General features: G+C 40.6%; 1 protein-coding gene across 2 annotated transcripts in view; it reads left to right on the forward strand.

The window, feature by feature from the left end:
* Nucleotides 1–25815, forward strand: part of PAK2 (p21 (RAC1) activated kinase 2) — a 119407-nt gene that overhangs the window by 79653 nt on the left and 13939 nt on the right. For both annotated transcript variants that reach the window (XM_089681570.1, XM_089681569.1), the window contains exons 3-13: nucleotides 912–1006; nucleotides 3656–3806; nucleotides 4259–4293; nucleotides 4386–4484; nucleotides 5650–5776; nucleotides 8190–8253; nucleotides 13039–13087; nucleotides 13534–13646; nucleotides 13970–14087; nucleotides 23019–23118; nucleotides 24163–24359. In XM_089681570.1, the coding sequence (XP_089537696.1) occupies nucleotides 912–1006; nucleotides 3656–3806; nucleotides 4259–4293; nucleotides 4386–4484; nucleotides 5650–5776; nucleotides 8190–8253; nucleotides 13039–13087; nucleotides 13534–13646; nucleotides 13970–14087; nucleotides 23019–23118; nucleotides 24163–24359 (1148 nt within the window). The remainder of the gene's footprint in view (nucleotides 1–911; nucleotides 1007–3655; nucleotides 3807–4258; nucleotides 4294–4385; nucleotides 4485–5649; nucleotides 5777–8189; nucleotides 8254–13038; nucleotides 13088–13533; nucleotides 13647–13969; nucleotides 14088–23018; nucleotides 23119–24162; nucleotides 24360–25815) is intronic.

The following is a 25815-nucleotide window of genomic DNA, read 5'->3' on the forward strand; positions in this document are numbered from 1 at the left end:
AACTTATAAGCAGCATGCTTGTTCAGGTTGTCCATGCAACTGCTGCATCCTTATAGATTTCAGTGCGTGCATGCAGCACCTAGAGGTTAAAGAAGGCCACTATATGGACCTCAGCCATAGTGTGAATGAGGCCTAATTCTTCAACTAGTTGATTAGTGGAGTTTAGTTTGAACTGGTATACGAGCATATCAGAGTTGTTGGATTAGTACTCCTAGGAGCCATTGTGTTCCCTCTGTTTGACAACTAGCCAGACTAAATCGTTCCTGTGGGTGCATAAACTTAAAGACTGGCCAAAGTAGAGATCGTGACATCATCTGCCCATCTCTCCACTCAGGCTAACCAGAGGAAGCATATTCATTAATAAAGTACAGAAGCTTCCTTTTGAATAACTAAGAAACACTCAGCCTGGCTCAATTTTGTTCCGTCAGCAAACCGGAAGAAACCTGTAGTGCTGCCGAAACACAGTATTGTGCATATTGTATGTAGCTGCTGATATAGCACTCACAGCCGCCAAGTAACTTCTTAATGAAAATAGTTCATTTGGGCCAACTATATAAAGTTTCATGAAGCCTGGACTTTATGGTGTTTATGGTTTAACTGAAGAAAATCCATCATATTCAGTCAGCAAGGCCTTCATGCCAAAGCTCTTGGTACATAGATGTACAAATATTTAATTTTGTGATTTGTTCGGAGCATATGTGACCAACTTTCCACTGTTATTTGGATTTGCTGTTTATGGAGCTAAACTCTGGGTGGAATGCTCACAGCAGAGTGAACGGCTCTCCACTGTTTCCCTTAAGAAATCACATGAACCTCAGAAATAATTCCGACACAACATTGTCTACATACAGTATTTATATTGCTTGGGTAGCAAGAAGGATCCCTCATTCTTCATGATTTTCTCTCAACAGTGGGCAAAAAGAAAGAGCGTCCTGAGATCTCTCCGCCCTCTGACTTTGAGCACACCATACATGTAGGGTTCGATGCTGTGACTGGGGAATTCACTGTAAGTATGGAATCGTGGAGCTGAAGTGAATATTTCAGCACTGTAACACATGAAGTAAGGCTGAGGCAAAGACCTTCAGTCAGGTCCATAAATATTGGGACATCGACACAATTCTAACATTTTTGGCTCTATACACCACCACAATGGATTTGAAATGAAACAAACAAGATGCGCTTTAACTGCAGACTGTCAGCTTTAATTTGAGGGTATTTACATCTAAATCAGGTGAACGGTGTAATAATTACAACAGTTTGCATATGTGCCTCCCACTTGTTAAGGGACCAAAAGTAATGGGACAGAATAATCATAAATCAAACTTTCACTTTTTAATACTTGGTTGCAAATCCTTTCCAGTCAATTACAGCCTGAAGTCTGGAACACATAGACATCACCAGACGCTGGGTTTCATCCCTGGTGATGCTCTGCCGGGCCTCTACTGCAACTGTCTTCAGTTCCTGCTTGTTCTTGGGGCATTTTCCCTTCAGTTTTGTCTTCAGCAAGTGAAATGCATGCTCAATTGGATTCAGGTCAGGTGATTGACTTGGCCATTGCATAACATTCCACTTCTTTCCCTTAAAAAACTCTGGTTGCTTTTGCAGTATGCTTTGGGTCATTGTCCATCTGCACTGTGAAGTGGCGTCCAATGAGTTCTGAAGCATTTGGCTGAATATGAGCAGATAATATTGTCCGAAACACTTCAGAATTCATCCTGCTGCTTTTGTCAGCAGTCACATCATCAATAAATACTAGAGAACCAGTTCCATTGGCAGCCATACATGCCCACGCCATGACACTACCACCACCATGCTTCACTGATGAGGTGGTATGCTTAGGATCATGAGCAGTTCCTTTCCTTCTCCATACTCTTCTCTTCCCATCACTCTGGTACAAGTTGATCTTGGTCTCATCTGTCCATAGGATGTTGTTCCAGAACTGTGAAGGCTTTTTAAGATGTCGTTTGGCAAACTCTAATCTGGCCTTCCTGTTTTTGAGGCTCACCAATGGTTTACATCTTGTGGTGAACCCTCTGTATTCACTCTGGTGAAGACTTCTCTTGATTGTTGACTTTGACACACATACACCTACCTCCTGGAGAGTGTTCTTGATCTGGCAACTGTTGTGAAGGCTGTTTTCTTCACCAGGGAAAGAATTCTTCGGTCATCCACCACAGTTGTTTTCCGTGGTCTTCCGGGTCTTTTGGTGTTGCTGAGCTCACCGGTGCGTTCCTTCTTTTTAAGAATGTTCCAAACAGTTGTTTTGGCTACGCCTAATGTTTTTGCTATCTCTCTGATGGGTTGGTTTCGTTTTTTCAGCCTAATGATGGCTTGCTTCACTGATAGTGAAAGCTCTTTGTATCTCATCTCTAGAGTTGACAGCAACAGATTCCAAATGCAAATAGCACACTTGAAATGAGCTCTGGACCTTTTATCTGCTCATTGTAATTGGGATAATGAGGGAATAACACACACCTGGCCATGGAACAGCTGAGAAGCCAATTGTCCCATTACTTTTGGTCCCTTAACAAGTGGGAGGCACATATGCAAACTGTTGTAATTCCTACACCGTTCACCTGATTTGGATGTAAATACCCTCAAATTAAAGCTGACACTCTGCACTTAAAGCACATCTTGTTTGTTTCATTTCAAATGCATTGTGGTAGTGTATAGAGCCAAAAATGTTAGAATTGTGTCAATGTCCCAATATTTATGGACCTGACTGTATATAAAATGGTATGCATGCTGCAATTCTCCAAACTAAAGTCCTAGATGTAATCTCTCCTATTCCATAATCTTTTCAAAGATAAATAGTTCCTGTTTATCTGTGTCTTTCTGAGGATTAACCAACCACATTTCATTACTATTAATTTTTTAATCTGCCACAAGTACAGTATATTGATTTTATCCATGTGCATATGATAAGCAGTGTTGTGTTGTATTTTTTTTCCTCTACAGAAAAGGTTGCAGGTTTTTTTTTTTGTTTTTTTTAATATACTAGGGTTATAAAGCCTGTTTATATGAAAATAGTCATTTTAATTTTTCAATTTGATTTTTTTGCACATGGCAGTTAAAAGGCAAATACATTAAAGTGTTACTAAACCCAGGACATGCATTCACTATATCTGGTCTCCCACAGTACACAGAACATGCAAATGCAATTATTTTAGTGAATATACATGGCTAAATACCTTTTCTCATCAGCAGTTAGAGCAGTCTTGTGACTTCTAGCAGTGTCCAGCAGCGCACTGACTAAAGCTTGTAAGAGGAGTTTTCATTTTAAGAGGATGCAGAACCACTGACCTCTGTCTGGACAGTGCTAATTGGCCCTGTGCTGATCACATGCACTCTCCCAAGGAAAAAAACAAAAACCTTTCTAGCAATACGCACTAAACTGAGCATGTGCAGAATGGTTACAGCTCAGTTTGTCTTATCAGGAGATAAAACGTGGACATTTGAACAAGAGGAGGAGCAGAGAAGACAGGATCAATCTGCCTTTTTTACACAATGCAGAGGATTAACCCTTTAGGTTCCACAGTATAACCAGCATATACAGACTGATTTTATTGTTGTCGGTTTAGTAACACTTTAATTGAACATGTGCAAGAGGGTGAACTCACAAGTGGAAAGTTGACTGTCTCATCCCATTTCACAGGGAATGCCAGAACAGTGGGCACGACTGTTGCAAACATCAAATATCACAAAGCTAGAACAGAAGAAGAACCCGCAGGCTGTGCTGGATGTGCTTAAATTTTACGACTCAAAGGACACTGCGAAGCAGAAATACCTGAGTTTTTCAGCACCAGGTAAGGCCTTGTGTATCCAGTTAAGTTGCGCCAACTAAAGGCAGCATGTCTTAGCGTGACATACAAGTAAACTTTCACAGTTTTATTGAAAGCTAAATATTCAGATTCTTGCCCTAACTTATTCAAGACTGGTTTGTGAGGTGTGTTTTATTTTTTTATTTTTTTTACACTAAGAGGAGTTTTGACTTTTTTGACAGAATTCTAAAGGTGGAGAAATGATTATAAAATTCAGGAGCCTGTGGAGGAATCAAAACTGTTTTAAATAGCCAGGGTTTGTATTTACATGGAAAAAAAAATCAGAGGTTACAAAAAAGTTGACTGTGGTCCCTGGAGCTTTTCTAGCCTTGATAGACTGTGGGGCATGAATGGCTTTAATATTTTATTACTACTTGAGGAACTGTTGTTCTTAAGATGACATTACACTGTGTTTAAATGTGCTGTGTTTCCTATAGATAAAGATGGCCTTCCCTCTGGGGTATCACCTGCTGTGAGTATTACCTAATTTTCATACATTTTGGCTAAACCTGCCCAATGTTACGTGTAGAACTACTAACCAAATTCCTTACCCATTTTCTTTAGCCAAATGCAAAAGGGACTGAACCCACAAGACATTCAGATACAGAAGATGATGATGCTCCACCTCCAATTATTGCTCCTCGTCCTGAACATACAAAATCTGTGAGTGGTATCTTGGTCACATGACATTTTCTGTTCCGTAATTGTGTTTACAGTGCAAGACAAAATACCTGTAAGCTATTTTACCTATGCAAACAATACTTTCACTTTTCTTGCCCTTTTGTATGTATTCTGCTTGTAGTTCATAATTTTATTCTGGTTTAATCTGTGTAATTAGGTTTTAGGATTTTTGGGGTTTTTTTTTATTTATTTATTTTTTTTACCCGTCCATAATGAGATTATGTCATAAAGAGTTTGATCTCAGTGGCCAGTGAGCTCCTATCAGTTTTTTTCTAGCAATCAACTGTTTGACAGCTAAGGGCCCCTTCACACTTGTAGATATGAGCCCATTTATATCAGAAGGCTGGCAGGCTGCCAAGTCCCTGCTGGGAAAGCTGTGATTTCAGTGCCTCTGTTCTAAACTGAGGATATATTTAAATATTTCTCCGGTGTCTGCAGCTACAGAGGTCCATGAGGTTTGTTTTTAAGCTCATTTGCGGCTCATTTAAGTGATTCTAAAGCTATTTTTTTTGTTGTCATACTTGCCTGCTGTGATTGACAGCAGCGGGAGCCAATGAGAAGTGAGAAAGCCGAGGGGGGGGGGGTTTATCGAGCTGCAATTTTTTTTTCTTTTTTTTTTTTCTTTTTTTTTTTTTTTAACCTTAATGCATAGATTAAAAGGTTAAACCCAAACAAAGTGATATTTTTGAATGGAAGGTTATGGCTGTCATTAGCTATTGGATTCCTTAATCTCTTTAGAATTTCCAAGAAAAGTTGATTTTCAGCTTACTGTAGCCCTTACAACAACAAATGAGGGATTCTCTGTCCTGCAGTATTTTTTCATGTAACCAGTGTGAGACTCTCTAAAACAGGGGTAGGCAACCTTGGTGCTCCCGGTGTGATGAATCTTCAATCCCATGTATGCTTCTGGGAGTTATGCCTGTGGTTATGTTTGTCTTGCAGTGTCTCATGGGACTTGTAGTTCCACAACAGCTAGAGTTCTGAGGTTGGCTACCCCTGCTTCACTCATAGCAGTTGTAGATGGGGTGGGTTTGTATCCCTCTGACAAACTCTGGACTTGTGTAATCCGTTATTATTTTATGTCATATGATTACATGTGCTTATTCATTATGAACTAAGTTCTGAATGTTTCTTTTCCGTCTAAAAGATATACACCCGATCTGTAATCGACCCAATACCTCCCCCTGCTGGTGATGCAGACAGTACGGCAAAGGGTGCAGACAGGCAAAAAAAGAAGACAAAGATGAGTGATGAAGAGATCATGGAAAAACTCCGTAAGCAGCATGTGTTTCTCTTAAAGCGTTATTAAACCCAAAACCAAACCTTATTATATATTGCAGCTTAAATATCATTAGGTGTGGTGGCTGCATTTGTGTTCTTGTAGACTTTTTCCCTCTTTCCTTTTTTTGCCCTCTGTTTTCACCTGGCAGTCTGGCCAGTAACACATCTCCTGTATTAGAGTACTCCCACTCTAGATGAAGGAGCACCAGGGGAACATTTGGACAACAGCATTGTCAGTTTGAAGGGGAGGGGTGTGTTGGGTATACTAGCAGATTTAGATACACTAACAAATTGAATCCAAAGTCTAGCTAACATGTTATAAGCAGTTACAGAAAAACATTTTTTTTCCTTTTTGGGATAAAGGGATAAAGCTGATCTTTGTAAGCACTTCTAGCAGTGTTGAATTGTTTGTCTCATCCCTTTTTACCTTGATACATCTGCAAGAGAGCTTGTTCTTTTGAAGAACAGCTGTACTGACTGGATCATTAGGTGAAAATAGAAGAACAAAAAGCATAAAAAGAAATTGAATGCAGTTATCACATAGGAATTGGTAAACTGCAGAGTGTTTGTTTTTGGGTTTAATCCTGCCTTAATACTAATTTAGGATATAGACTATATGTTTTGTACCTCCTAGAGAACACATTGTATTAAATCTCTGGATGCTGTATACAAATGTGGATTATTTCAGAGAGTCAGCTGTATACTGGCTTGTAAAGTACTGTACAATGTGCAGAATGGGGGAGTTTACAGTATCGCAGTTCCAGCACAGTATACAGTGTGGCGTTGTCCAGAATATGAAGTTTATCGCACAATGGTAGGATACAAAGCACAATGGTTGCAAAGGTTTTTTGGAACTTTTAAGGCCCCTTTCACATAGTTGGTTTGGTTGGGTCTGCCTGTTCAGTTTTTCAGGTGGAACTGATCGGACCCTCCATTCTCTTATATGTAGCGATGGATGTAAACTGATTTGTATCCGTTTAACACCGGCCTGCCTCCAATCTGATGCGCTAAACAAAAAAAAAACAGGATGGGTCCGTCGTTCCCCTCAATCTGGGAGGATCGAAAGGCAGGGTGGATCGGATTGTAGGGCAGTTGAATGTAAATGGTTAGCTGATCCATTTGCACCCGGCCAGCCATAGAGCAGAGCAGGTTTTGTCCTTGTCCGGTCTGCATAAATGGAGTGGACACAGACCTGTCATCTGCCCACTTTGCGGGGGATCAGTGGACAGATCTCACGCTGGGCAAAGTAGCATCTGCCCTGTGTGAAAGATGTCTAAAGTATATCTCAACTCCTTCTTCCTGCCTGCGTTCCCATTACCACATTGTTTGTCCTGATCTCTGTCATCAAGACAGACAGAACATGAAGTGAAATCTAAACTTTTTAAAGTGTTGTACACTCAAAAAGAGAGTGAAAGCACACATACCTAGTGTAGTAAATTATTTTATTAAAATCAACAATAAAAAAGGAATGCACTCACCAGTACAATTGTCATGGAAAAATGTATGCAAATTGTTCTATCCTAGAGCGAGTGCATTACTTTGAATTGATTTTAATAAAAGAATTTACTGCGTTAGGTAGAAGTGCTTCCCCTCTTTATTTTTTTTCTTTTACCGGTTTCTTTACTGCCCGATGTTTGCAGAAGCAGCAAGGCTCCAAGGCAGTTAAATCCTATATTGGAATCAAGATGTAAATTGGCTCTTGTTGAATTTTTCTGCATAGACTCTTGAATCCATTTTATTTTTATATGGACTTGATGGACTCAGTTTAGTGCACTATCACGTATTATTTTTTCCTAGAACAACAGGTGAGTGGAAATCTTCCATAGGAGACAGCTGTCTAAGATGGAAATTTCCCCTTATTTTGACAAATTTCTCTGACTTCCTGTTGCATCTCTGGGACAAAAAGGAAAGGGAAATTTCCAGAACAACACATAGACCACCAAAATAAAAACCTGGTGGGTGCTTTTAACTATTTATCAAGAACTTTAAAAAATTGGTTATAGGTACAGTTTTAATATACATTGACAAGTTATATCCATTAAGCTTATCACTTTTCGTACCCAATATAATGTGCTAAAGGAAGGAGTGTAGATTTCACTATAAATCTACTTCTGGCATTTTCCTCCTTGAGCTGCTTCTACATATATGCAAACCCATATCTACCTTTTATATTTTAAAGGAAAACATAGATATGAGAGAATGTAGTTTTTTCCTTTAAAATATGTGTGGCAGATACAGATCTATTACATGTTAGAGCAGCTCAAGGAGAAAAGTTCCAGATGTAGATATGTACTTGTTGCAGCACTTGTATTCCAGGAATTTGTCTAGCTCTACATATTTTCTGTTCCATTCTCGGCCAGAACCCTAGCAGTACCTCTCTAACTGGCATGTGATGTTTCTTTGTAGGAACTATTGTGAGCATAGGCGATCCTAAGAAGAAGTATACCAGATATGAAAAGATTGGGCAAGGGTAAGCCACACTTGTTCATGTTAAAGGAACAAAAAAAATTATTATTTTTTTAATTATATTAGCCATGCTGTTTGACCTAAGTGAGCCTGCTGTTTTTAGAATTCTATCAGTACTGGCTACATAAAAAAAGTTTACTGTAACCAGGGCTTAAAATTTCAAGTCCTGAGCTACTAGCCAAGACTGAAGAGTTACTCGCCACCAGTTGCCTCACTCAATCCTTACCCTGCCTCGCCCCTAATTCCGCCCCTAAACACGTCCTCGTAAATTATTTCATGAAATGACACTGTTAAATGTTACCCATATTACATCAGGGTCGCCTCACATTACATCAGGATCCCCTCACATTACATCTGTGTCCCCAGAGTCCCCCCACATTACATTAGGGCCTCCAATGTACCCCTAAACACTCCATCATACTTAGACCACGTACCGCATACATCCATAACCCCCCATAATCTTTTACTCACAAAACCATAACTCTACCAAGCATATCCTAGCTACTATCCAACCCAGCAGTACCTCAGGTGCCCATACTCTACCACCCATAATAACCACATAATCCTGAACCTGACCAAACCACCCATACATGTAGGTTTACATACAGACACCTGTACGCACAGACGTGTGTATATATATATATGCACACACACGCACAGACAAATGTGTACACACACACATACGGACACATGTATACACACACAGACATATGTACAGACACACATACATGTACGTACATACAGATACATGTACACGCACACATACATGTACAGTCACAGACACATGTTGTTGAATTTTTGACACATATAATACTTCTTTAGTGTCTTGAGGCGATTATGAATGAAAGCCGTTGAAATAAAAAGTAAAGTGTGATTTTATTCTATCACACAATGGCTTAAAATAACAATGTAAAGCGTATCATGAACAGTTCCATGTAGATAAAACTAGAAATATCAAGCAGAAGTTTAAAGATAAGTCACCATTATTGTCATGGCTGTCTGGCCATGTGCATGTTTGTCCTTCATGTGGTCTTGTCTTGTTCAACGCAGCTGAGTCTGAGCAAGAAGGAAGTGACGTTAATGACTATTTCTTGTCTTGTAGCACGCACCTGTTCCAGCTTCTCAGAATGTTCTTATGCGTGTCTGTTTGGACAGCCGCGTGTGTGTGTGATTGTGTATGAATGTGTGTCCCCAGACTGTCCCTTAAGGTGATTTTATAAAGCAAGTAAGCGTCATAACTTGTGATCTTGGGACCTTGTATGGAAATCAATACTGCTTAGCAGAGCAATTTCATAGAAGGGAGGGGACGCTACATATATGGCCGTTTGATTGACAGGTACATATGTGATGTCCATAATAAGCTGGTGATGTAACATCAGCTACTCATATTTAAATGATAATATAAATTAAGAATGTATCTTTACAACATTACAATAATGTATAACCACTAATCTACATATGTAACAATATTACCAACTTATAAATCAAACTAAATACACACAGATACTATTAAAATACATAATGTAATACTTATTCTATTTTTAGTCACTTCTAACACCCTTGACATTTTACCTGTTCTCTAACCAGCTATACCTTATAATAGAATACTCAACTCTCAGCTGGTTAGTTCAGCTAATAACTCACGTCATATTTTTCTGTCTCAGCTATATCTGAAGAAATAAACACTATCATCAGCTTAAGGCAACCATTAAAGCATTTTAATAATAATTATGATTAATCATAAAAAACATATTTTGCAAGCTTGCCATCAATATAATATAAGTGCCGAATTATAAATTTGATATAATTAATTTTCTTCACATGTACATATACACACAGACAAATGTACATGCATACACAAACACACACAGATACGTGTACACACACACAGCCCTATAAAAAGTTGCAGTAGTTAGTTACCTTCACTCACAGAGCCGGATACTGCACTCTAGGGGGAGGCAGAGAGCACAGCACACAATCCTTCCTTTGCTTTCACTTTGCTCAACTATTGAGCAGTCTGACGGCTCCCAGTGCGAGTGACAGATCCGACCCCGAGTTCTGAGCCTGCTCAGCAAGACAGCCATGAGGACACACTCGCCCCCACCATAATTTTTACTCGCCAATGCGAGCAGGCGAGTGGAAATTTCAAGGCCTGCTATATGCTCTTAAATTGTTATATCATGCAGAAGCTTGCATGATGTAGTTTTTCATTATAGTAGATCAAACTTAATTTCTATCTTCAGATCATCTCTGGGTTATTTAATGGCTTTATGTATACATAATTGCACTGTTACAAATATCCAACCTCCATAGGGGTGCATATACAGTTCTGATTTGTAAGTTGTGCAGCTAGGGCAGGATTTTTGCTCAAATGGTTGCACATCTACGCCTAAGAAAACCTGACACATTAAAACATTGATATATGTAGCAGGTACGAAATGTTTTCTTATGCAAGTTTTGACAGTCCTAGTTGGTACCGAGTAGGAGTGAAGAAAGGGGTATGCTTTCATAGCAGACATGTTAACCAAGCAAGCAGTAGAATGATTTTATCCTAACTTTCAGCAGCCACTGATCTTGAGGGAACAAAAATGAAATCATAAACACAAACCTAAAGTGGTTGTAAAGGCATTCTCTGCATTAAGAGTAAAAAGAAAAAAAAAATGTAGGTATATTCCCCCCTCCCAATGCTTACTTGAATCCAATCTCGATCCATCGCTGTGCCCGTGACCGCTACTTTCTCAAACCTCATTCACTGGATATAGGGAGAGCAGCAGTAGCCAAGGGCTGCTGTCAATCATATCCAGTGATGGGGGCGGTGCCAAGCCTCACTGTGGGTGTAATTGGTGTGGCTGGAGATTGAGCCCCCACAAGTGCATACCTAGCAAGCAGCTTGCTAGGGGGCACTCATAAGGCAGGATCAGTCAAAAAAGCCAGTGGGGGACCCCAGAAGAGGAGGATAGGCGCTGCTCTGTGCAAAACCATTGCACAGAGCAGACAAGTATAATGTTTGTTATAAAACAAAAATTCCTTTACAATCACTTTAGGCAGCCAAAATGCAGCTTGTTTTTGACATCAGTTTGAGATGATTTATGAGCTCTTTCAGAATGAATTGCAGTTTGACCTGCATTTATCCTACTTTTCAGTCTACTTTTACATTACCCTAAACTTGCACGGGGAAGTATCGGTATTTCCAATAAAGTGAACAAAAGGCTGTCGACACTGGCTGGTATTTGGAGTCATATGTTAAGCTCTGTTTGAGTCTGTACTGCAAAGTATTTGTTCTATAGACCATGTCAAATTTGTATTGTAATAGGCCTATTGTACATGTGTTCGTTTACTAAAATTGCTGCTGTTCAGGTTTTTACTATACATACTTCAATAAAAGTAAAATGGCACCGCTTGTAGCAGTGGAACTGAAAAGTCCACTAACTCCCTGAATTGCAGTGTGGATCATGTACCAAAGTAGAATCTGCAAACAAACCAAGGGAAGAACCTGAGAAAAGAGGTACCACAATAGATACAAGTAGTTTTGACTAAAAAAAGTTAAGCTTTATTGAAACAATATGGAATTAAAAATATACAGATAAATAGTAGATGCAAAGTAGGAAATGCTAATTTTGTAGGGACCTCCACCCAATGCCAAAAATGACAGTGACAACGTTAGTGATAAAAACACGTTAGTCCGGACTACAAGAGATAATGTCAGTCTTATTGTATTACAGTTTTCCTAAGCCCTACAGATTAGGGGTAATATAATGACCAAATTGGAAATAAATTAGGGAATAGATCTTGGCGATCTACATTAGCAGCATAAGTAATCATGAATAGCTCATGGCTCAACCCTGCTAAATACGCTCTATAAAGGTCCTCACTGCAGGCTAAATAGCAATTGCAAAAGGTATAAAGCTGAAGAAGGTAAATCGGCAGGCTCATATAATAGTGTGTATGCAAGCTGCTGACAGGCAGTTGGGACATTAAGAAAGACGCTCATGCATCGCATAGGTTCAGAAAGGCAGACTTGGCTGAATTGTCAAATCAAAGATGAAAGTCCATGTCCGTATATATGGATATTACTGACTTTCTGCACATTCATTGACAGGCAGCAGCAACACAAGTGAGAAGCCACAAGCAGGGGAACAATCTGTTGAGAGCAGTTCATATGGATTCTGCTGTAGTAGCTTATCCAACCTGGATTGAGCTGTGTAGTAATGGCTGTTTCAAAGCTATATGAAGCAGAGTTCCACATAAGGGGCAATTGCCACGTGCATAGGTGACTATGGATAAGCTACTACAGCAGCACTCCTATAAACTGCTCTCATTATCATTATGGGAAACTGGCGATTTACAATAGCACTGACAGCGTTGTCACTACTTTTTGGTGTTGGGTGGAGGTTCCTGAAAAATTGGCATTTGTTACTTTGCATCTACTATTTTTACCTGTATATTTTTAATTGCATATTGTTACAATAAAGTTAACATTTTTTGCCAAACTATTTGGATCTATCGTGGTACCTCTTTTCTCAGATTCTTTCCCTGGTTTGTTTGCAGTTTTTATTATACATACCTAAGAGGTGCTGTTTACAAAGGTCCTATCTGCATTTTATTTGGTTGAGTAAAAAAAAATGTTGAGCAAAACCATGCTAGTGTCCACAACAGCACTTTGGCCTTTATTGACTTTGTTTCCTGTCTGATGCTGCTTAAAGCGTTTTACAGAGGAAATTATCTTCTTTTAATAAGTAGTTTGTCTAGAATGTGACTATATATAATGACCATTGGTTCTTTTTCACAGTGCCTCGGGGACTGTCTTTACTGCTATTGATGTAGCCACCGGGCAGGAGGTAAGGCTCACATTTCATCTTCATTATTATACAGGTCTAATCTGTTTTAATAGGTAATTATTTTGTTTTCTAAGCCATGGCAATGGGATGTGATATTGGTTACAAAAGGTTATTGTGCTATACAGATGATCATCACCAATTTGTCCTTCCTTATTTAATAGTATTTTTTAGAATATTGTGGTACAACGCATTTGAATGACAAACATTGTATGGGTTTACATGTGTGGTTTAAATTTATTGTATCAAGTTTTCCTTGCTAAAAGCAGAGCAAATAGTAAAACTTTTTATTCATCTCCTCTTTGTTTTAATTTTTTAAAACCAAATCTGAAAATTGAATGAACCACTTAGTTTTTACTTGCACACTCTGTGCTATAAAAGTAGTGTGCAAGCTTGATGCCTCACAATATGATTATAATAATATCATTTATGCTTTAATTTTATTACAGGTTGCAATCAAACAGATTAATCTGCAGAAACAGCCTAAGAAAGAGCTCATCATAAATGAGATTCTTGTTATGAAAGAGCTGAAGAACCCAAATATTGTAAACTTCCTGGACAGGTATGAAGGCAGTACATGTTGTCATGCTTGCTAACCACGGTCCATGTGTGCAGTCATTGGTAGTGTCCTATGGTACATCCAGCATCCTTTTTACATTTAGTAATATCTAATCACTCTTAATCAAAAATGAAATTGTGCAAGTAAGGCAATAGAACAGGTATTTTTGGGTACAAACTGCACTTATCAGAGTTTTTGCTTTTTGATAACATGCATCTTTGCAGTAATGTGTGTGTAACTAGTCAGCAAAGTAATGTTCTAGTGTATATCTTAAGGCATATATGACAGGACTTGCTATTCTCTTGTAACGTTTTTGTCTTGTGCAGTTTTCTAGTTGGAGATGAGCTGTTTGTTGTTATGGAATATCTGGCTGGTGGTTCTCTCACAGATGTGGTCACAGAGACCTGCATGGATGAAGCACAAATAGCTGCTGTATGTAGAGAGGTGAGTACTGCATCTGTCATGTGAGTAAATAAAAGTAATCAGCTGGTTTTGCAGGGCTGAGAACCACTTAATTGTTTTATGCAAGAATATAACACTTTAATCCAAAATTTGTAGACAAACATAGTTACTTCTACGCATTTCTTCTGTGTTACTTTCTAAAATTTCAGGTTAAATTAGGTTGTTTTTCAGCTAAGTAAGGGGTAACTGAAAAATATTTTCTAGGTAAGCCTGTACATTTGATCATTTTAAAGTATATGTCTGAGCAGAATAAAAAATACATGCAGTACATCTCTGCAATACCTGTGCATTTCCCTGTGTTTTATCCCATTTTTAAAAATGCAATTTTTAACATCTTGGGAGATGTAGTTCTGTGGGGGCTTGCTTGTGTCAGTAGGAAGTGACCTAGAGCACTTTGCAGATCCTTCCTCTCAGCATCTGCCCCTGCAATAATTGTGCTGGTGTCAGGTGATGACTTCACAGAAAAATATTAATACTGCAGCATGCTCTAGGGAAGGAGCTTTGGGGATAAATTTGTTTCACACATATGTAAATCCTTTAAAAAGGACTTTATCCGTGAAAGCTGTTCCCAAGAATTGCAACAGAGGACAAAAGACTAGTCCTCAATATGGTCTGTAAGCTCCATGCAACTGATCTTTTCCCCCCATTTACTGATTTACCATGCCTTGTGCACAGTGTTTGTGTATGTGGAGTTGGACATCTTTCTAGTAGCAGGAATTTGCTTTATCATGTCGGAGCTTTCCCCCTGATGACTTGTAATCTAATGAGCATAAGAAATGCAGGAATCGCAGATCCAGTGAATGAATGATGTAGGGATATTTTGAATTGCAGATCTTTTTGGGTACAGCTAGACAAGGAGCGCAGTAAACAACACTGGTTCTAACTAGCAGGTTCAAGTGCGGATTACAGGCTCATTGACTTCTATGGGAACCGCTTCTGAATCGCACATGTCATGAGTTTGTGAACACAATTTCAGGATGGTTTTCTTGCTTGATCCTGATGTAAACCCGACCTGACCCAAACCTGGCCTGAACCACAACTACTGTGTCCATTAGCTTTGAACACTGTGCTTCAATTCTCCCCACATTTTGTGCAGGTGCATTTGTGCACGAGTTCACATTTTGCAGGTGTTCACTTTTTAAGGTAGTAAATTTTCACTTTTTTAATTCAGGTCCACTTCAGGGCTGACTATTAAGATTCTTGCATAAGGCTATTCATTACTGGTTCTCTTTAAAATTAATGTGAAAAGACCACTGTACCTGTCACAGCTAAGTATGAAAACAGTGCTGGGGGTTAGTTGCGGCACTCTTGGGTAACAGTGCTTTTGACTTGTTCCCTTTTTAGATGCAACTGCTCTGTTTCTGTTCTTTATCTCCAAGGTGCTTTTTACTTTAATCTGTAATATTTTCTACAACCTGAAAATATTAATGTTTTTGCATGCGATTGTATATATCCATCTTTATCTTTGAAAAGTACACCTCAGATTGATCAATAGATATATTCACCTGAAGTTGAGTACAAAGCTTGTAATTTCATGTAAAGTTCAGTCTCCTGAGCTTTGGTGTCGGTCCTTTTATTGTGATTAGGACAGGGCTTGACAAATTTACTTTGAAACTAGGAGTTAGCTAAAAAAGTTAAAAATCCATGTGGGGGGGAGGGGGGCCCCAGAACAAGAGGGGGCAGCGTCACAGAAGAGGAGCGGGGAGACAAGAGGAGAGCAGTGAGACTGGTGAGTGGCAGCATCACAAGGGAAGGCAGAGTCACAGGAGGGGGAGCAGGGAGACAAGTGGGGGGGTTGCATCATAGGAGGAGGGCAGCGGGACTGGTGGGGGGCAGCATCACAGGAGAGTGGTAGGGTGACAGGTGAGGGGCAGCATCACAAGAGGGGGACAGGTAGGTGGGGGGGGGCAGTGTCACAGGAGTGAGGCAGCGGGACAGGTGGGGGCTCTCAACTGTCCAGCTGTAGCTCCTCCAGATGGTGTCAATGGTGAGGATCTGGTGTCAGGAAGGGGTAGCCTGGTTGTTGTGGGTCGGTAGGGGGGTTGGCACCATGCTGTGGCTGTCTGCTGTCACACACGTAACGGGACTTGGTGTCCCCACTGACTCCAGTCCTCCAGTGGGGAGTGCCACCACAGTTAAAGGCAGCATTGACTGGCTCTGGTGTGCGGCTGGCTGCCCTCCAAACACTTGTCCAGCGGTGCGGATGGGGCAAACGGTGTGGGAGGCCACGTTCTCCACTCAATGTGCTCTCTGGCAGGGGTGGCTGTGTGCGGAGGGGGCGGGCCTGTGGTGTCTTCCGGAGGGGAGCGCAGCATTTGTGGGGCTGTCCAGGACTCCGTGCTTCACCTGGACTCTGCACAGGGATGGATGGAGGAGACTCCAAGGGTCCCAGTGTAGTGGCAAGATGATTATCCCATGAAAATAGGTATCAACTGAAGCAACTTCGGTGATCTGATAGTCGTGCCTTAAACCAGCACATGCGCAATTGCTTCAGGGGATACCAATTTTCGTGGGATACTCATCCTTTTTTTTTTTTTTTTTTCTTTATTTAAATTTTCCAGTATAAAACAAAGAAAGAAGCAACCTAGTACATGGACACTTCACATGTGCTTAAAATTCCATTTTACATCCCCTTACCCCCACCCTTCTTCCCCCCTCCATTTACTTCAGTCCATGTCCTATAACCCTGTTTCTGTCTTCTCTTCATAGTTGTCTATCTATATCCATGTCTCTTCTCTCACACCTCCACTCTCTTTCTGGTACTCCATTGAGCCCTCTCTAGTTTTCCCCCTAGACTCTGACCAATTCCGAATATCTTTTAGATGTTTTAAAATTTATCCAACTACTCCACGTTTTCCTACATTTTTCTGTTTCATCCTCCTCTATGTGATCTAGCTCTTCCATCCTTTAAATATTTTTCACTCTAATTATCCAATCATTTATTTGTGGCAGCTCTAGCACTTACCAGAACTTGTGAATCAAGCCCTTAGCTGCACTAATTAGATGATATAGTACCCTATTTTATGCAGTTTCCCTGAAGGCTCAAGATTATAAAATAAGCATGTCCATGGGTCCCTCTGTACAGTAATCCCACATATTTCCTGAATATATTGGGTAATTCCCTTCCAGTAATCCTGTATTTTTGGGCAATCCCACCATATATGTGCCATTGTTTCTCTTTTTCCCACAACCTCTCCAACACAGCGGTGATACCTCTACTTGTTGTTTATGTGCCATGTAATATACCATCTCTCCAAACATTTATAGTTCATTTCAACTGTGCTCCTGTTTATCACCTTGTGTGTTAAATTAAACATTTTATTCCTTTTATTGCTCATTCAATTCTGTTCCAAGTTCCTTTTCCCATTTTGCCCAGAACTGGGGAGGATCAGCTCTTTCCATATCCTTAAGGATCTTATAAATCCTAGAGGTGGATTGTTTTGGACCTGTAGTTACATTCAACAATTTTTCAAATGGATACTGATCCTCCAACGTCCTCAGTGGTTGTGGGAGCATTGAAACAAAATTAACTAATTGACCATACCGCTACTCCTCTAATGTAAAAAAATAAATATTTTTTCCTCTTTAAATCTAAAAAAGTGTGCAATTTCCCTATAATCAAAATATTCAAATGTGCATTTTTTTCTTTTATCCATTTCCCTGAGATATTATCCTTCCCTGGGGCGAAATACTCCGTTCGCACCAAAGGAGTCAATACTGAATTATATTTCCATCCTTTTTGCTTAAACATTCTATCCCAAACACTTAAAACTTTCTTTGTCAATGGACTAGTATTCACATCAAATGTGTGAAATTTATGTGGAATCCGAACTATCTTCTCTAACTGTGCCTTACTTAAAATCCCTTCAATGTTAACCCAACCTTTCCTATGTGAATTAAATGTCCAGTCTACTATTCATGAGAATAACACCGCTAAATGATATTTCCTAACATTAGGCGAACCCAATCCCCCTTCCTTTCTGCCTTACATAATACCTCTTGCCTTATTCTCGGTTTCTTATTAGCCCATTTAAACCTTTATTATTCCAAAGAAAGACCCTGGAAGCATGTGAAACTTATACAGGATTTTTGGTGCTATCACCATCTTTACCAGATTTATACAACCTATCCCGGAGACTCTTCCGCTTTAAAAGTCTCCCCAGCTCCTCCTTTATTTAATTTGTTAATGCGATAAAATTTGCCTGGTATAGGCCTGTTATTGAAGGTGTTGGTTTGTATTCCTAGATAGCCTATTTCCTTTTTTCCCCCAGGTAAATGGAAAATCTTTTTGTTAACTCCGTTTCTCTAGCTTTGGTGTATTGATATGTAAAATTTCTGACTTTGCAGGATTTATTTTCAGGTTTGATAGCTCGCCATACTGTTTTAATAAACTCAGTAAATTGGGCAACGTTATTCTAGGATTTCCAATATAGAGTAACATATTGTCTGCATATGCTGCTACCTTATGCTCCACTTCCCCTATGGGATATGGGCCTATAACTGGCACATTGTGAGCTATCCTTCCCTTAAGTATGATCGTTATGTAGGCGTGTAATGACTCTTCCTTCATTTCCTGCCCCTCCCCTACTGCTTTCATATAACCACTGTATATCCATCTGGGCCAGGGCTCTTTCCTACGGCCATATTCTTTAAGGCCAAGGTGATTTCCTCCGGGGTAATAATTCTCTCTAGGTCCTAATTTTTCTTCTGCTGTTCTTGGTAACTCCGCCTCCTTTAAATATTCCTGCCTGATTTTATTATTTTCATCCTCCATTTCTTTTTTATTTCTGTAGCTTACATCATACAGTCCACTATAATATTTTTGAAACCTATTGGCAATATCAGTGGTGGAATAAACCATTTATCCTTTTCCGTCTTGAATTTTTTCTATGAAGTTTTTAGATTTCTTTTCCTTTTAACCTCCTCATTAAGTATCTTCCTGGTCTGTTCCCCCACTGATATCTTTCTTTTGAAACCCTATTAAATATCCTTCGCGATTCCTGTTCCATAAGATCTTTTAGTTCTTCTCCTCTTTATCTGTATTTGTCTTTTTTATGTAACTCTTCTAACTTATGGAGCTCCTCTATCACCATCTTTATTTTTTTTCTCCTTGTTCTTTCTTTTTTTTTTTTTTTTTTCCCCGCTCCTATCAAAATCAATATTCCCCTAATATATGTTTTGTGTGCCTCCCAAATTGTGGCCACTGAAACCTCCTCAGTCTCCTTGAGCTCAAAACACTTCTCAATTTCCTGCCTTAGCCTTGTCTCCTGTTTCAGGATCCTGTATAAGCATCTCATTTAGTCTCCACATAGTTTATGCTGTTCCCCTCCTACCCATAGCCTCATTGTGACAGGAGCATGATCAGAGATGGACATAACTTCTATGTTGGAACTAACCAATGACTCCAGTTGTCTATGTTCAATCATTATATAATTCAGTCTTGAATATGAACCATGTACCGGAGAGAAGGTATAGTCTTTCTCTTGGATGTTTTTACTCTCCAAGTGTTGGTCAGATGGCATTGATATAATAACCTCTTCAATAACTTTAATTTCCTACCCCCCGCTTTCCGCATACCTGATGATGCATCCAACTGAGGATCCAGACACAAATTTAATCTCCTGCCACAATCAGGGTACCCTTTTTAAATTCAAGTTTTCTTAACACTCTCTCCAGATATATTACTGGGTTTTTATTTGGACAGTAGATATTAACTAATGTGAATTCCAGTCCCTGCAATTTTCTCCTCAGGAACTATTGAGTACTGTCCGTGATACTTTTTTTTTTATTTGCACTAACATACAATTTTGAGAACAAGCTTTCGGGGAGTGCCCCCTTCTTCAAGGTCCAAACAGTACTATACTAATCTCCTCAGGAACTGAAACCGACCCTCGGGGTCCTCTAATCTACCCTCAAGGGTGAAACTTACGTTTTTTGAAAACCTAATTGCTACTCCTTTTAGAGAATCCGCATAATACCATCTTGGATAATGCTTTGAATATAACTTAACGTTTGTATTTTGAGGTATATGTGTCTCTTGAAGAAACACTACATCTATGGAATGTTGGTAGATTTCCCTCATTATCTTGTGTCTTTTTGTTAGAGTTTAATCCTTTCACATTATATGTCATACATTTAATTAGGCTCATTTCTCCTGTTCACTATACTACCTAATTTCCCATCAAAGGAAGACAGATATAGACATTTTAAGATATGGACGTTCTCCCTTTTCTCCATTCCCTTCCTAAAACTTCCCCCCATTTTCCTTCCCATCCCCCTCTGGTTACCCACCCACGACCCTACTTCCCACCCTCCCTTCCCCCTACCTATCTTACCCCTAAGACCCTCATGACCTACATAATGCCCTGGAATCTGTTGTGGATTATTCCCGCTAGCGATATGGGATACTTCTCTTGCTGCTACACCAGAACCTGGGGCTGGGCTCCACTCTGTGGGGCAGGGGAGAGAAGCTGACCAAGGATGTGGGGTGGGGGAGTATGGGGCAATGTGGGCTAGCAGGGCCCAAACGCCAGGATGCGATTTCTGGTCGCCATGACGACCTAGCGCCTAGGAATTATCGAGCCCTGGATTAAGGGTCTGTACAACTATTAGAGAGATGGAAGCTCGTGGGCAGGTGGGGCCAAGCTTACAGTGGTTGTAAACCTTAGACCTGAAATGCACTGTTCAAAAGGAACACTTTGAAATCACATCAGATCTCAATGGGGAAAAAATATGCTGGATATCTAAAATGATATGGGCTGGGTAATCTGTTAGGAATGTAAGGATGCCCCATCGTTTGCCGGAAATTAAAATTATCAACCTACAGAGGACTGAATTCAAAGACACGCTGAAAATCAAAGTGAAAAAATTATGCAGCAGGCTAGTCCATTTTGCCGAAATCTCATTGCAGCAACTCAAAATGGTACTCAGTAGTTTGTTTGGGCCCCACGTGCTTGTATGTATGCCTGACATCGTCGGGGCGTGCTCCTAGAAGACGGATGGTGTCCTGGGGTATTTCCTCTCAGATCTGGACCAGATCACTGAGCTCCTGGACAGTCTGAGGTGCAACCTGGCGTCGTCTGATGGACCGAAACATGATATCCCAGAGTGTTCTATTGGGTTTAGGTCAGGAGAGCATGGGGGCCATTCAGTGGTATCAATTCCTTCATCCTCCAGGAACTGCCTGCATACTTTTGCAGGAACCCAGGACCCAGTGCACCAGCATAGGGTCTGACAGTGGGTCCAGGGATTTCATCCCGATACCTAATGGCAGGCAGGGTGCCATTGTCTAGGTGTAGAGGTCTGTGCGTCCCTCCATGGATATGCCTTCCTGGACCATCACTGACCCACCACCAAAATGGTCATGCTGAATGATGTTACAGGCAGCATAACATTCTCCACAGGTTCTCCAGACCCTTTCACGACTGTCACATGTCCTCAGGGTGAACCTGCTCATCTGTGAAAAGCACAGGGTGCAGTGGCGGACCTGCCAATTCTGATGTTCAAGGGCAAATGCCAATCAAGCTCTATGGTGTCGGGAAGTGAGCACAGGGCCCACTAGAGGACATTGTGCCCTCAGGCCACCCTCATGAAGTTTGTTTCTGATAATTTGGTTAGGGACGTTCACACCAGTGGCCTGCTGGAGGTCATTTTGTAGGGCTCTGGCAGTGCTCATCCTGTTCCTCCTCACACAAAGGAGCAGATACTGGTCCTGCTGATGGGTTAAGGACCTTCTACGGCCCTGTTAAGCTCTCTTCGAGTAACTGCCTGTCTCCTGCAATCCCCTCCATGCACTTGAACCTGTGCTGGGAGACACAGCAAACCTTCTAGCAATGGCACGAATTGATGTGCCATCCTGGAAGAGTTGGACTACCTGTGCAATCTCTGTAGGGTCCAGGTATCTCCTCATGCCACCAGTAGTGACACTGACCTTAGCCAAGTGCAAAACTAATGAAATACAGATACAATGAGTAGGGAAAAAATGTCAGTGGCCTCCACCTATAAAACAATTCCTGTATTGGGAGTCATCTCATTGTTGCCCATCTAGTGCAGCTGTTGTTAATTTCATTAACACCAAAGCAGCTGAAACTGATTAACAATTCCCTCTTCTACTTAACTGACCAGATCAATATCCCTGGAGTTTAATTGACTTGATGCTATACTCTTAATGAAAAGTGTTACTTTAATTTTTTTGAGCAGTTTATGAACAGGGCATATGCCTCTATAGTTTATACTTGTCTCAGTCCAGAGCACAAAGTGTAATTTCTGTTTGCTGTGTAGTTGTCAGCATGAATCACTTCTGACAAGTTTTCCTGATGCCAAGAGGAAAAAAAGGTGACAGGGGAGGGAGCTCCAGCACACAGACTGACAACCAAAACTCTGGCCCTGTGTGCTCTGTGATAGTGGGTGTGTCCCTTCATTCCAATCAGCGCTCAGAGCTCTCCTCACTGAGATCTGCAGTGTGCTACTTCAGCTCTCCGCCCCTGCTTTCTCAAAGCTCAGACAAGCTTTATACAGATGTAGAGAAGAGAACACTCAGATAAACAGGTACAACTTATATAGAGGATTTGTTTCATCTCTGTGTATCACCTGAGGCCAGTCTCTTCACTTGGGTATTTGGGGGGATTTACAACCACTTTAACTTTCAAAGGAAAAGTTGGGGATACATGTAAATCTCCTGGTGCCCATAATGCCTCTGGATCTAGTCATATGTTTTCTACAGACGGTAACCTATGCTTTATTATTTTAAACACGTATTCAGTTTGTGACAGGATTTTAATTCTGTGGGTTTTTTTTTGCAAATAATTATTTTGATTAGAAATGTTTACATGCTTTGTGACTGTTAATATTTATCCTGTATACAGTGTATGAGTATTTTTGCTCAATTGTTTTTTGTTTCTGTTTTGATTTTAGTGTTTGCAAGCGCTGGAGTTCTTACATGCCAACCAGGTCATTCACAGGGATATCAAGAGTGATAATGTTCTTTTGGGAATGGATGGCTCTGTCAAGCTGAGTTAGTGTCTTCTTTTTCACATATTAGCCAGTTCTATTGCGTTCCAATGTTAATAATATTAAATTCCTTTTTTCATATCTTTTTCTGATTATGGAATTGTGCTAGCCTTCTCTGGCTTCCAGACAGAAAATCATTATCTGAGATACAGTAATGCAGGGTGCATCAGTCAACCACTCTGTCTTGAAAGCAGCAGTTTCCAAGAACATGTGCACCCATTGGCATCAATAGATAATGCTTAGAAATAGAGTATTTGTTGCACTGGTTGTCTGACCACTAAGATAGGTGGGTAGCCCTGGAGAGAATCCCAGATGCAATATTAATAGTTCATAGTTTTTAACTTTCAAGTGTGAACTTTTTTTTTTTTTTTCTTGAGAGGAAAAAAAGCATACAACCATAATAGATACAATATGGTGAAGATACAATTGCGTGAGCAGGGTTATAAATCCAAAACAGTACGGCAAGAATAGTCCTAATATAAGGATTGCGCAATACAGAAGAACATCAGGGCTACATTGTAATATGCAACTACACTGGCAGGAGAAAATGGGGTGCTAAAATAAACACCAATCAGGGACAGCATATATCTGTGAACAAATATCTAGAACAGTTCATAGTTTTATTGTGTTCACATCTCTATAAAGTCTTCAATTTCAGCCCCATGGCAGAGCTAGATCCAGTTCCCCATCAGATGTTCACCCTGGAGAGGTTTATTCTTGTCAGAGTTTGGGTTCTCATAAAGAATCCACTAGTGGGAGTTAACCATTGCTCTCGGTAGGAATATGTAGAACAATTATAGGCCAGTGATATTCACACACTCTGTATAGTTGCATATAAGGATGGCCACTCTTTTGATTTTAAATCCTTTTTTTTTTTTTTTTTTTTTTTTTTTTTTTTAAATCCCTAGCCAATTTGCTAAACTGAGCATCTTTAAAATAAGTCTTAATATGATTAACTCCCCCCCCCCCCCCCCCTCTTGATTTTGACTCCATTACATCTTCCCTGTGCCACAACAATTATACTCATTGCTTCTTTTTTGTCCTTTAGCTGACTTTGGCTTCTGTGCTCAGATTACCCCAGAGCAAACCAAACGTAGCACTATGGTTGGAACTCCATATTGGATGGCCCCAGAAGTGGTGACCAGGAAAGCATATGGACCCAAAGTTGATATCTGGTCCCTTGGTATCATGGCTATTGAAATGGTGGAAGGAGAACCACCTTACCTCAATGAGAACCCGCTAAGAGTAAGTTATTTATTGCAATGTCATAGTGTTCATGAATTTGGTGTTTGCTTATTACCTTAAGCTTGAACTCCAGCCTATCCATTAAATGCACAGTTAAAGCATTTGTGTCAACTGTCTTGCCTGCAAAAAGATGTGTTATTCTGTTATCTAGATTTTTCATTATTGCTCTACAACTTGAACACCAACCTGCCTGCAGACTGGACATAAATATATAAAAAAATCCACTTTCTTTATCATACATCACAGGACACAGAGCAGGCTATTCATGACTATGTGGGTTATATGCCACCTATAGATGAATGGACACTGGCCGACCAATCAAAGAGGAGGTCCTCCCCTATATAACCTCTCCTAGACAGGAAGTACCTCAGTTTTTTCGCCAGTGTCTGTAAGGTGGATGGTCACTGAAAGTGTTGCTTGTGCTCCAAGGAGCATACCTAAGGTCTAGATGGGTTCCCTGGGGAATTATGGACTTTAATCGGATCCATTTGGAGAGCTGCTTAGCAAGATGGATGGTACACGAGCCTTGATGGATAAAGAGAAGAGTCCTTGAGGTTTTGCCTGTAATGCAGCCTTACGGCACTGGACCATGCTTAACAGAACCTTGTGCAGTGGAAACTGACCAAGGCGTTTTTCCGGTAGGGTGCTGTACTGGTCCGAGGCAGTGGCCCCATTTAATAGGGGACTTAGTCCTTGTAGGTCTGTATGACAAAGCCCGCTCTGATGGATGAAGATTGGTACCTGGTGGAAGTCAGGACCTGCGATGGCACTGGTAAGCTGTTTCTGTTATTTCCTAAAATCAGTTTGTGGTTTTGGAGGGAAATGAGAAGTATATTGATGCTACAATGGGCTGTGATATCACTAGGGGGAGTGCTTGCTGTGAATCTGCCTGTGGTGTTTGGAGGCCACTAGAGGAAGCAGAGTGCCTGGAAGTGCGGCTGGCTATGGGGCGGGCTCATGCATGACGGTCACGTGTGGAAATTGGCCATGCTTATTTATCAAGCATCCTGGACACTTGTGGCTGGTCTGTTGCTGCTGCTGGATGCTGTGGCCGGGATACGGAGCAGGCTATTTGGTGGGGACATGTGAGTACTTCCCTTGGTAGGGACAGTAGGCCAGTCAGTCAGAAGGCTGCCTTTGATGCGGCCCAGGGAGCAGCAGTCGCAGTGAGTGTTTGTTTACCACACTGCTAGCATAGCTGTATTGTCCCTGTGTTGCTGTTCTTGGTACACAGGGTAGAAACACTTAGCAAACTCATGTCTTCCAGAAAGCGGAGTGGGGGAGGCACGGCAGTAAGGGTCGCTAATACACCATCGTCTGGTCATGGGGAGCCTAGTCGAAGTTCTGCTGTGATATCCTCTTCTGAATGGCCAGAGGCAATTGGGCAATCTGAGCATTGTGGCTACTACTGGTGCTTCTGCATGAGTGTTTGTAACCAAGGACGATCTTGCATCAG

The sequence above is a fragment of the Staurois parvus genome, unplaced genomic scaffold, assembly GCF_062004578.1.
Source record: "Staurois parvus isolate SC_StPar_1 unplaced genomic scaffold, SC_StPar_1.0 ptg000270l, whole genome shotgun sequence".
In the NCBI taxonomy this organism is placed as follows: Eukaryota; Metazoa; Chordata; class Amphibia; order Anura; family Ranidae; genus Staurois; species Staurois parvus.